General features: G+C 36.7%; 1 protein-coding gene across 2 annotated transcripts in view; it reads right to left on the reverse strand.

Annotated features, from left to right (window-relative positions):
* Positions 1–1,074: 1,074 nt before the first annotated feature.
* The window catches only part of asic4b (acid-sensing (proton-gated) ion channel family member 4b), a 52,325-nt gene continuing 41,050 nt past the window's right edge, over positions 1,075–12,349 (reverse strand). The window contains exons 3-10 of one of the 2 annotated variants that reach the window (XM_059571414.1): positions 11,824–11,951; positions 11,414–11,567; positions 11,084–11,137; positions 7,676–7,829; positions 7,046–7,137; positions 3,109–3,188; positions 2,827–3,006; positions 1,075–2,734 (exon numbers count right to left, since the gene is read on the reverse strand). In XM_059571414.1, the coding sequence (XP_059427397.1) occupies positions 2,633–2,734; positions 2,827–3,006; positions 3,109–3,188; positions 7,046–7,137; positions 7,676–7,829; positions 11,084–11,137; positions 11,414–11,567; positions 11,824–11,951 (944 nt within the window). In that variant the 3' untranslated portion in view covers positions 1,075–2,632. Of the gene's footprint in view, positions 2,735–2,826; positions 3,007–3,099; positions 3,189–7,045; positions 7,138–7,675; positions 7,830–11,083; positions 11,138–11,413; positions 11,568–11,823; positions 11,952–12,349 lie in introns of those variants that run through there. The other variant, XM_059571415.1, reaches the window with a different exon arrangement.

The following is a 12,349-nucleotide window of genomic DNA, read 5'->3' on the forward strand; positions in this document are numbered from 1 at the left end:
TTCAACCTTTATAAAACATCTGTTCAAATTTTAATCATGTGGAATTTCCGGAATTTGTGCTGAACATCACATTATCTATGTGTTTATATTTTGTCCGATTTTCAAATACTTTTTGCTTGATCTGAAAGTTTGTCATGTTAGAATTCACCCTGTAGTTGTTTGGGTTTGTTCATGGTCTATAGCGCCTTACCAATTTTTTTTTTTTTTTTTTTTTTTTTTTTTTTTTTCTCCAATTGGGAAAAATTCAGACCTATCTATATATGATGAAATTTATTTACAGGCACACTGTATATATAGCATGTTTCCCTCCCCCCAAACCAAAACAGCGCAAACCCCGCCCACAGCCAATTTTAAAAATGTATTCATTGTAATCCATCCATTATATTTATAAATTCTGAACTGAATCTATGAAGTCTTTTTGAAGGTTTTGTGCTTAACCACATCAACTCTGGGGACCCACCGGTGGGTCCAATATTGCATATGCCTAATTCTCAAAAAATCAAAATAACAGCTCAAGTGGTTAATTGTTTTAGGGGAAAAAATTATTGCCTACAAATACACTAGTATTTGAGTAAAAACAAAGTATACTCGGGGCTAGTGATGGAGCTGGGAAAGAGAATGTGAATAGATTGTTGTTGTTTTTTCAGTAATTGTAGTGGAAGGATTTGCTTTGCATTTTTATTGTGTCTGCAGCTGAGGGAAGAGAGGATAAAGTATGTTTACAACTATACTGGACAGTTCAGAAAGGGTGAATGTATAAAGCTATTTCCACAATGTATTTTGCATTATTGCAGTTTTCTGAATCCACCCATGTTAGAAATACATTCCAGTATTCCGCCCACACTTCCTTTTCCCGTGAGCTGTGGCTGTCTGGGACAACATAACTGTATTGTCCATGTAAAGTTCTGTTCCTTTAGATCTGCTCCTTCACAGTGAAATGCTTCTCAGCTATGCAATCAACAAACAAATGAACAAAAACTTTTTTCTTGTTGTTTTGCACATAAACCACACATTTAAGAATATTTATAATGTCCAAATGATGTTTACGTGGTTTCTGTGTTTTTTCCTTCCATATTTTTGATTTTTTTTTTACAAAAAGATATTTTCGAGCAGAGTACCAGGTGTTGGGCTCAGTGGAACTGACATGCTGTAATGAGATTATAGATTTAGTGCATCACACTACAGATGTTTAAAGTGTGCACCATTCAGCTGCTAACAGAAACGGTTACAGACGAAGAGCTTAAGAGGCTCTAATTCTATTTGTCAATGTAGGTGACAGTACATTTTCATAATTATTATTATGTGATCACACAACCTATTTGCTCACAACTTGGATAACAGTCATTATCACACCCATGTGATATTTTGTAAAAAAAAACAACTTTTTATTCACCAAATACTTCCACAGTAATTTCTGAATTGCATGATTCCATATAACCTTTCTACCATTGAATTTCCACTGTTATTGAGCCACCATGACAAGTTCATACAAAGTGATGTTGATAAAACATAATAGGTGTTTGTGATTTAGTTTTATGCCCACTAGATGGCAGTAAAAGCAGTTTTTTCCCCTCCTTGAAATACTGTCCTCATGTACAAGGTTAATTGTGGAAATTAAGAAGTATCTGGCTCGTGACAAGTCTCTAATACATAATTCAAGACATGAAATTATAAAAAAGTTGAAGAACTCATCGTGGTTTTAAGGTTTAGACAGTTTTGTTTCATCTGTAGTCAGTATTACTGTGTTATATAGTCCTTTCAAACTGATTTTATTATTATTTTAGATTTATGAGGAGACGGAAATGATGGATATTCAGCAAAATGTTACTACAAATTGAAATGTGTTTGTATTTGAATACAAAATAAATATCACCTCTACATTTTTATATACATTTAAAGAATATTAGTTGTGTTTTTATTGTATTTTATTTATTTTTTACTAAAGATGATTTTTAAGCAGACAGTGTGCTCTAGTGTGGTGTTTTTTTTATGTTTCAATCCTAGAGACAGACTGTTTCATTATAAGGACTACAGCACAATGGAGAAGTTACATAAGGCTGAAAAAGAACATAACACCTACTCACAGAGAAACGAGTGGTATATTTAAGCTGTTCTTCTACTGAGAAGTTTCATTATGTTATTAAGAAATGTGAAAAGGTGAAATGGCGCAAGCACTGTACATTACCATAGGAAGAACCACGCAGAAACCAACTTTTTTTCTGCACTAACATGGTTGCTTCGTCTCTTATAACTTCCATTTAGTTCATATTTGTCCTGTCAAAAAAGTAATTTATGTGAAATGCAACATTCTGTCCGAATCTGATCCTTTCAGGTCCTTTCTTCTTTGAAATCTATGATAGGTCCATCCAGATGGGGAAAAAATCTACAAGAGCACATGTGAAACACATTGTGTGGTTTCTTCATCTGGTATTGACTTGAACAATGGGAACAGTGACAGTGTGACTGGTTTGAGCCGGTTTCACATGAGTTCCTGGATTAGGCTTTGCTTTGGCTGTAGCTTTTATAAGTGGAAAAAAAATGAAATTTGTATTTCAGTTTACAGGGTCCATTCAGGATCTCAATTTCAAGTACAGTGATATGAAAAATAAATACAGAGAAGAAGAGACGTCCCTTAACAAGCAAAGTCCTGCTGTATGACTGCTTGTGCATTGTGATGATTTGGTAATATTGAAGTTGGATGTGCACTGTGTGGTTGAGCCACTTCATTAGCTGCCTGTTGACAAACGGAACGCACGATGTGGATCATCAGTTATTAGGTTCAATGCATATAAGCCATCAAAAAATTACACTTTTTCTCTTACTCACCTTGACTTTGACTTCTTCAAATCTAACTGTAGCAATAGTTCCGGCTGCCAGCTGAGCCTTCAGGTTCTGTTCTCGCAGGTTCTTTGTTCTCTGTATCTGCTCTTGGATCAAGTTCCGTTGGATCTGTTGTTTCTGACTCTTTTTTGGTTTCAGGAATTGCTTGATTTTGTATATGGCCACCTAAAGAGATAAATATTAAAAGCAGACCGAAAGGATGAGAGATCGTGTGTATTATGATTGTGTGTTATTATGGGAATGTCTTTCGCAATGAACTTAAGATACCTCATAGATATAGTCAAGTATTTCCAGTATAGTAAGAATACTGGCCCCAATGAATAGCCCCATCTGTCCACCAATATCTCCTGAAAATGGAAACCAAACAATGATGAGATAAATATAAGTTAAAGATAAGTTATATAAAGATAAGTATTTTCTTATGTATTTATCAGTTACTATTTGAGTAATATACATTTGTCATCAGGGTTTAAAATTAAATTCTTTTTTTTACTCATCAGCCAATCTAGCTACTAAATGTTTAGGGATAGTGCACCCAAAAAAGAAAATGTTCTCATTAATTACCTTCATGTCATTCCAAACCCATAAGATCTTCGAAGCACAAATTAAGATATTTTTTTATGAAATCCGAGAGCTTTCTGATCCTGCATAGACAGCAACATAACTGAAACATTCAAGGCCCAGAAAGGTAGTAAGGACAAATAGTCCATGTGACATTAGTGCTTCAACTGTAATGTTACTGTAATGTTTCTTTGTGAACAAAGAAAACAAAAATAATTATAGCTGCTAGCAGCATTGAAAGGGCCCTCGCTCACAGGAACACCGGCAACTAGTGGCTTTAGGGTAACAAAGGGTAACTAACGTCATTGACAGGCGACTGCACTGCCCGTGTCACTGTTTAAAATGGGAATTTTCAAATGATTTACAAGAGATATTGTTAGTAATCAGCTGGACAAAATATCTAAACATTAAATATCCTGTTGCCATAAGGTGGCGCTATGACAATAACTGTATATTGGCCTTTAGATGTCTTCAAACCAGGACTCTTACCAAACGTGAAGTCTAGTGCAGATTGGACATGTATTTTTACATTAGTGTAAAACAAGTCATTTCCTGTTGCCAGCAGGTGGTGCTATTAGTATCACATAATATTGGCTTTTAGATGTGTTCAGGCTACAGCTTTTTCAAACATGTGAAGTTTGGGGCAGATCGAACTGAGTTACAACAACTTCTATTCCCATGCCAAAACATTAAACTTTGTCAGGCCGCCAAGAACAACACCCTTTAATGAAAACTCAAAATCTTTGCAATTTAACATTGCAAAGGCCTTTAAAGTAGACTGAACAAATATGATGTTGATGTCATTAAAGGTACAATTTGTAAGATATTTTGTCCAGCTGATCACTAACAATATCTCTAAAGTTTTCAACTACTTGTAAATCATTTGAAAATTCCCATTTTAAACAGTGACACGGGCAGTGCAGTCGCCTGTCAATGACGTTAGTTACCCTTTGTTACCCTAAAGCCACTAGTTGCCGGTGTTCCTGTGTGCGAGGGCCCTTTCAATGCTGCTAGCAGCTTTAATTATTTTTGTTTTCTGTGTTCACAAAGAAACATTACAGTAACATTACAGTTGAAGCACTAATGTCACATGGACTATTTTTGTCCTTACAAACTTCAACTAGACAGAAATGCCAATCTTGCTTGTGTTTTACTCGACAGGTGAGTTGTTTTGATTCGTATCTTTACAGAAAATGTATACTATTATAACAATCAATAAGATTAGTATTATGGGGCATATACGCCAAACGCGGGGCATCGCATCTCTAGACCAAGCGTGCCGCACAAGCCCTGAAAAGTGAAGCCAAAACATCTCGATCGCCCCCTGGTGAGTGGTCCTAGTATAGGTCATAAACCCCGCATCCCCATGTTATTCAATGGGACGCGAGACCAACTAAACAATTAAATTACCCTTCAAATATCTTTTTTCCGAAGCTGTTTTTTGTCATTTACTGTAGTTTGTATCACGCTAATGTAAATTCAAGTGTTCGTTTTTAAAATAAGTTGTTTTTTATATAGTTATTTAATGCTCTAAAAACGGTGGTGTGACTTCGTGATTGACAGCTGTGATTGACAGCTCTCTGAGCCGGAGGAGGCACTGAAGCGTCAACAGGCTTTTTTCATGATCTTCGGAGGACTGAGGAGATTGTATTTACCTTATTTTAATGAGATTGGAGTGGAACGGAGCAGACAGAGTTCACAGGAGCAGGACTCCACTTCCAAAACAGTGCAGATTACGGTATGTGCATTCTGCGAGGGAGAGTGAGGGCGGGGCACAGGGGTGGGGCCATTGATTTCGCGGCTTTAAGGCCTTACTTCCTGCTTGCTACTGCGCAGAACTGGTCCCTAGATCGCTATCTGCGCAGGCGCAAGTCCAAGATGTCAGCGCCATATCGGGACACTGGCGGCTTCAGTTTTGACCAATGGAAGAGAGCGAAGGCGAGTCGTCCAACTTTTTTTTACAGTCTATGCTCTAGACCCACGCGAGCCCGTGTCTGATCCATCTTCTAATCACGTCTTTGCATTGACTTTGTATGTAATCTACTCGCGAAAATCGTTGAACTCGCATTAAATCCATGATTTATCTTTCCGTCTGATTGATGGCTGTCAGCGGTTGGGTAGAAAACAACACATCCCATCATTCCACGCTCCTTCTTAGCGTTATCAAATCACGCGATTGTTATCGTTTTGATAGTGTGCCCTCTCTTGGCAGGTCCTACAACCTGTACCTTTAATTCTCTAGGAGCAGTTCATTAGAGCATAAAACATGTCACTTTCTTTTGCCAGCAGTAGGCGATATGACTATAACTGAATATGGGCATGGACGTGTTCAGAACAGGACAGGAAGTTTGGGGCAGATCGGACATTGTCTGCCTTAATTCTATTGTAAAACATTGAAATTTGCCAGGCTGCCACGGATACGCCCTTCAACAAAAACTCTAAATCTTTGCAATGTAACACCACAAAAGGCTTTAGATTACACTGACCAAATCTGGTGTTGATTTGTTTAAACTTCTAGGAGGAGTTTGTCTAAATACAATGCCTGAAAATGGAAAAAGAGGCACAAAACTTAAAAATTCTAACCACCTGTCGGGTTTTGGACTTCGTACCAGGGGACGTTTTGTAGTTATTGGTTTGTTACATGTGTCTAACAAACTTCATACATGTATGTGAAACACAGCTTGAGGGGCACTTCATTGAAATTTTATGGATGGCGCTGCTGAGCAATTTTGCCACAACCACTTTTAAAACCCATATCATATGTATATTTTCGCAACTTCTGACATGTGTGCAAAGTTTCATGATTTTTCAAGCATGTTTAGACCCTCAAAAATGCGATTCATTTTGTAGAAAAAGAAGAAACAGCAATTCCAATAGGGTCCTCCCACTATCGGTGCTCAGGCCCTCATGATTTTATTCAACAAATTTTTCTTGTCCATCTTAGTCTTCGAGGCATGTTCACAAAAACAGCAATATCAGAAATAAACAAAATTGTCAAAATCACAGCTCAGATTTAAATGTATTTTATTATATTTATCGTTGGTTCAATAATCTGAATAGTGTACTGAACTCAGCATATTGAAGCCTGTCTTCCTTTGACATCCATTAAAAAATACCAAATGTTTTCACTTCTAATGCATGTGATAATGAAAATTATGGCCCAAAATATCATGTCAAAATGACAAAACTATAACCCAATGTATAGTTTTATGAAGATAAAATTAAACAATGTTGCACAAAATCTTGGACATGTGGAATTTACTGGACCTCTTGTCTCCAAGTGCAACCTATACATTTTTAACCAGTATTAATTTCTGAATTTTAAACTTCAGTTGCTGGTTCCCAAAAAAAAACAAAAACATTATGCAAGTCAATGGGGATCAGCAATTGGAGGTGAACTATCCCTTTAACAACACTGGAGCCTTTTAAATTGTATTGTTTGAACAAAAACATGAGACATTAGTGCGAACGGCTCTTCTTTTTTGTCAATCAAAGTGAATCACACAGGTTTAAAAGGACACAATTTTCATTTCTAGGTGAACTGTCCCTTTAATACTCTTTGAGAAGGTGGACATGTCACACTTCTGATGACCATAACAGTTGGAGTAAAGATATTTATAGTGTGTGGGGATTGTAAACCTACCTAACAGACCAGCGATGTCATACGCTTTCTTCTGTTCTATTGTCTCATAGTTAAGGGCCTCAAAGAAAATATCCAAGATGAGAAAGTTGTCTCTGCACAATGAAAAGTTTAATAAAACTGTTTAATTCCCTGCAGGGAAACAGTATGGAAATGAGCCTATTATTTTTTGTATTACGGAAAGAAAAGGATTAGCACCAAAATGGTTAAAAAAATAATAATTAGAAGGAACCACAGAATGTCATTATAGAGCAGTCTATTAAAATAGTTTTTTTCTATTAATGAGCCAATGAATGGAAGACCACAATTAAATTTTTCATCCAATTATATAACTGACAGAAATGAGCCTCCGTTTGGACAATAGAAATCCTGCTATAGTTATTAGAAAAGGCTGATAGTTTTGGCAAAAGAAGCATGTTTTGCAAAAATAAATAAATAAATAATAAATAAAAAAATACTGTGCAGGTATCCTTGCAGAAACACATTTAGCTTCCAATGGAAAAACTGCTGGGTTTGTTTCCTCTCAGGTCTGTTTGAGGGTATAAACTATAATGTTCAAATATGTTCAGCAGCAGAATGAAAACTACCCCATGAGACTGTATGTATGTGTGGCTGTTTATGTATTGGACTTACCTAATGTATTCCTCCGATTTCTGGTATTTGCGAGAAAGGTAGCGAGCAGAGCCCCTGCTGGGGATTTTAACCATAGAGAGCTCTTTTCCATACCGAGTCAAATTACAGGGTGTCTCGCAGGGGCATGAGTCACCTGTGCTCTTCTGGAGTAAAGCTGCAAAAGAAGTGTACAGGTAATATTGATAAATTGTATTTGCTGAGGACAGGAAGTGCTATAAACGGTGTTGTTATCATCAATAATCAAGCTCTCAGTGTTGTTCAATAGTTTTAAATACAATAGGGAGTTTTAAAAACCTCAGTTACTTCAAATCAGCTGTGTTGTGAATAATCACTCTTTAAATATCAATATTATTGACTGATTATTCATTATTTACCAGGGGTGTGAAAAGTACAGATACTATGTCAAATATTTTACTCAAGTATCCACATTTAATTCAAAAATAAACTTTTTTTATCTTTAAATTGAGTTTAAATTGAGAAAATACGTACAGATTTTTCTTTTTCAATTTTTTCTTTTTATGAAAAAAAAAAAACCCATAAAACTCCAGTAAGAAAAAACCTTATTTACTTATTGTTCTGGCAACTGTAAACATCTGAGTATTATGATTTTAACCGAACTCAAATAGAGTACAGATATTTGGGAAGTACATAGAAAAATATATTGAAAAATATCTCGGTGTGGTTTATATAAATATATTAGGGCTGGGCAAGTTAACTTGTCATTATCACAATTATTGTATTGCACGTTAACCCAGCATTTTATTAATATGAAAGTCTGTTGCTCACTGGCTCTGAATACACATACTAGTCTCAGCTTAAGACGTCATGCCCATGGATCATTGGCTCAACGTCTGATGCATATGGGACACAAAAGTGGAAACACTTCAGGAGTATCCAAGTCGTCATCGGATTGGTTGAATTCTACAGGATTTCAGCGAGACGTGTTTCACATTCTTTAACGTTCCACCTGTAAACAAAGATACCGTGGCGCCAAACCCCCTCACAAATTTTTTTTTATGCACACAGACTGAAGTAGTCTCAACAAATTAGAATATGGTGACATGCCAATCAGCTAATCAACTTAAAACACCTGAAAGTTTTCCTGAGCCTTCAAAATGGTCTCTCAGTTTGGTTCACTAGGCTACACAATCACAGGGAAGACTGCTGATCTGACAGTTGTCCAGAAGACAATCTATGACACCCTTCACAAGGAGGGTAAGTCACAAACATTCATTGCCAAAGAAGCTGGATGTTCACAGAGTACTGTATCCAAGCATGTTAACAGAAAGTTGAGTGGAAGGAAAAAGTGTGGAAAAAAAGATGCACAACCAACCGAGAGAACCGCAGCCTTAAAGGGATTGTCAAGCAAAATTGATTCAAGAATTTGAGTGAACTTCACAAGGAATGAACTGAGGCTGGGGTCAAGGCATCAAGAGCCACCACACACAGTTGTCGTATTCCTCTTGTTGCCCAGTGGTCCAAAGTCCTCTTTTCAGATGAGAGCAAGTTTTGTATTTAATTTGGAAATCAAGGTCCTAGAGTCTGGAGGAAGGGTGGAGAAGTTCATAGCCCAAGTTGCTTGAAGTCCAGTGTTACGTTTCCACAGTCTGTGATGATTTGGGGTGCATTGTCATCTGCTGGTGTTGGTCCATTGTGTTTTTTGAAAACCATAGTCACTGCACCCGTTTACCAAGATATTTTGGAGCACTTCATGCTTCCTTCTGCTGACCAGCTTTTTGAAGATGTTGATTTCATTTTCCAGCAGGATTTGGCACCTGCACACACTGCTAAAAGCACCAAAAGTTGGTTAAATGACCATGGTGTTGGTGTGCTTGACTGGCCAGCAACCTTACGAGACATGAACCCCATAGAAAATCTTGTCAAGAGGAAAATGAGAAACAAGAGACCAAAAAATGCAGATGAGCTGAAGGCCACTGTCAAAGAAACCTGGGCTTCCATACCACCTCAGCAGTGCCAGAAACTGATCACCTCCATGCCACGCCGAATTGAGGCAGTAATTAAAGAAAACGGAGCCTCTACCAAGTATTGAGTACATGTACACTAAATGAACATACTTTCCAGAAGGCCAACAACTCACTAAAAATTATTCACTACTAATAACTACTTTTTTTATTGGTCTTATAAAGTATTCTAATTTGTTGAGATAGTGAATTGGTGTTTTTTTTTTTTTTTAATGTGAGCCAACATTAAAAGAACCAGAGACTTAAACTACTTCAGTCTGTGTGCATTGAATTTATTTTATACAGAATTTGAGTTGAATTACTGAAATAAATGAACTTTTCCACGAAATTCTAGTTTATTGAGATGCACCTGTTAATATATATTGTGAGGAATCTATCGCTTCGGCTGCTCAGAAATATTCACACAATCAGGCAGCATATATCAGAAAATCACACTCACTGATTCATATATAACTGAACCGTAGTGTTGCCCACCTCTTCCAACCGAGCCAGGGACTGCTAAACAGAACGATCACAGTAGTTAAATGAACCAGGCTTTGGGGGTTAAACGTGCTCCGGCACGGTGAAGATTGCCAGGAGTGAGCACACCCTAATTATTCTCCCTCATCCCGTACACACAAGTCTCTACCCGCCCATCAAGTGTTGTCCCGCACACACTCTACTGCAATGGGTCCTGCGATCGTGCAGGTCTGTAATAATAAGGTGCCTGTTATAATGTTATGATTGAGGCTCTGGACTCCTAGCATAACTTGTTTTTCTATAACAAACTATTAAATATTTTCTATAAAAATGTTATTGTCCTGACAAATAGTTTGTTTTATATTTAATTTAATTACATTAATGTTATAAGTTGAAATTTAGGCTACAATAAATATTTAACTGCTACTATGTTAAAGGAACTCTGCTGTAAAAGCACCTTATTTTGTTGAAAGTGTTTGCAAACCAAATGTTATTACACTTTTGTTCATATACTGTAGCAGTAGGCCTACTTTTAAATGAAAAGAAATTGCACAATACACTACTTTTGAATGCATTATTAGTTTTGTGCATAACAGTGCAATTAATTACGAGTAATCGCATACAATAATGTTATTAATCATGATTTTTTTTTATTGTTGCACAGCACTAATGTGTGTGTGTGTGTGTGTGTATTATTTATATATATATATATTGAAATTAAAAATGTTACAGTGTTCATTTAGACCCCACTGACATTCAAAGTTTGTAAAAAAATAAAAAAATAAACTGTTCTTCAAACTATCTTCCACAGAAGAAGAAAAATCATACAAATTACAGGTTTACAACATGAAGTTGGGTACATAATGACAAAATAAAAATTTGGGGTGAATTATCCCTTTGAAGTTTACAGTTATTATAGATGATCAATCAGCATTGTGTGTTTAAGATGTGTCTGTGATGATCTTACCTAAAGCCTTGTCAACACACTTGATTTTACTGGGTGTGCAGATATCAGCATTGCCTGTAGAGAGATATTTGATGTGTAAAATATTTAAACAACACATCAGTAAAAGAGCTTGTAGATTTTTTACAGAAGTCTTCTTAATAAAGGTTTCTAAGAAAGCCACTGACTTAGCAGTGGAACAAGGAATGCTGTGATGCAGCTGCCAATCTGTCAGCAGCTTAATGAACAATTTTACAGATGAGCTGTGTGGCGGCGTGACCAAAATGGCATATTTGTTCTTACTCATATAGACAGTTTTTATAACAATTCTCCCACTCATACTACAGCACGCACCTGGCATATGCACCATCCTGCAATTGCACTCTCTCTGCACCTGTGTGCTCTCACAGTGCAGTCTGCAAGCACTGACGCTGTAGGTGTCGTATCCTGGGATCACAGGCTCAGATGAAGCTCGACAGTTCCCCCATGGCTGTGGTAGGTATGTTAGCTAGAGAAACATTAGACATTTAGAGATAAAGTCTGTGTCTCTGCTTCTATGTCTGCCTGAGTGCACCTTATGGCTGTGAAATATTTAGCACATGCAGTCTCAATTAAAAAATATCCCAGTCAGCCCTGAAAATCTTTTTGACTTTTTGTAAATTAGTTCCTAATTTAAAATGTCTGGAATTTAAGAGTTTAGAACAGCTTGCTGTTACAGTCAGACCTTAAAAGTTTTTGATGTTTTTTACCCCAGTTAAACCTACCCTCTGTTCCTGACAGGAAACAAATGTCTGGAATCCTGGAGAGACCCCAAAGCCCAGCTGGTGGATGTATGGGGGTTCATTCTGACTATGAATCTGAACCCGAATACCTGCCTCCAGTGTCGTCTCATCTGAAAATGGACAGATTGTATGATGAAAAAAATCTGACAAACATTCTTTTTGTTTGCACTTTTGAAGATGAATCGGTGTAAATCTGTCTGAGTATATATATATTACTATTTCGATTGTCATAACTGACTGTGTTTACATCTAGTATTTCATATAAAAGTTTTCAGAGATGCAAGTGAATTTAACTGCATCCGCAATCGAGCTTCAGGAGAACAAACACAAAGCACACGTGAAAGTCTGTCAGTATGTGACTTTCGTGCATTTTATACAAACTGCATTTCAAACAGCATAAATGAAGAATATCTAAAGTAAAATACTGAAATAACATTGGGTGTAAGCACACATTAGCTGCATTTCCATTGCACTTCAAATTGTGCAAATTAAAATTGTGAATTAAAAA

Source organism: Carassius carassius, chromosome 17 (assembly GCF_963082965.1).
Source record: "Carassius carassius chromosome 17, fCarCar2.1, whole genome shotgun sequence".
In the NCBI taxonomy this organism is placed as follows: Eukaryota; Metazoa; Chordata; class Actinopteri; order Cypriniformes; family Cyprinidae; genus Carassius; species Carassius carassius.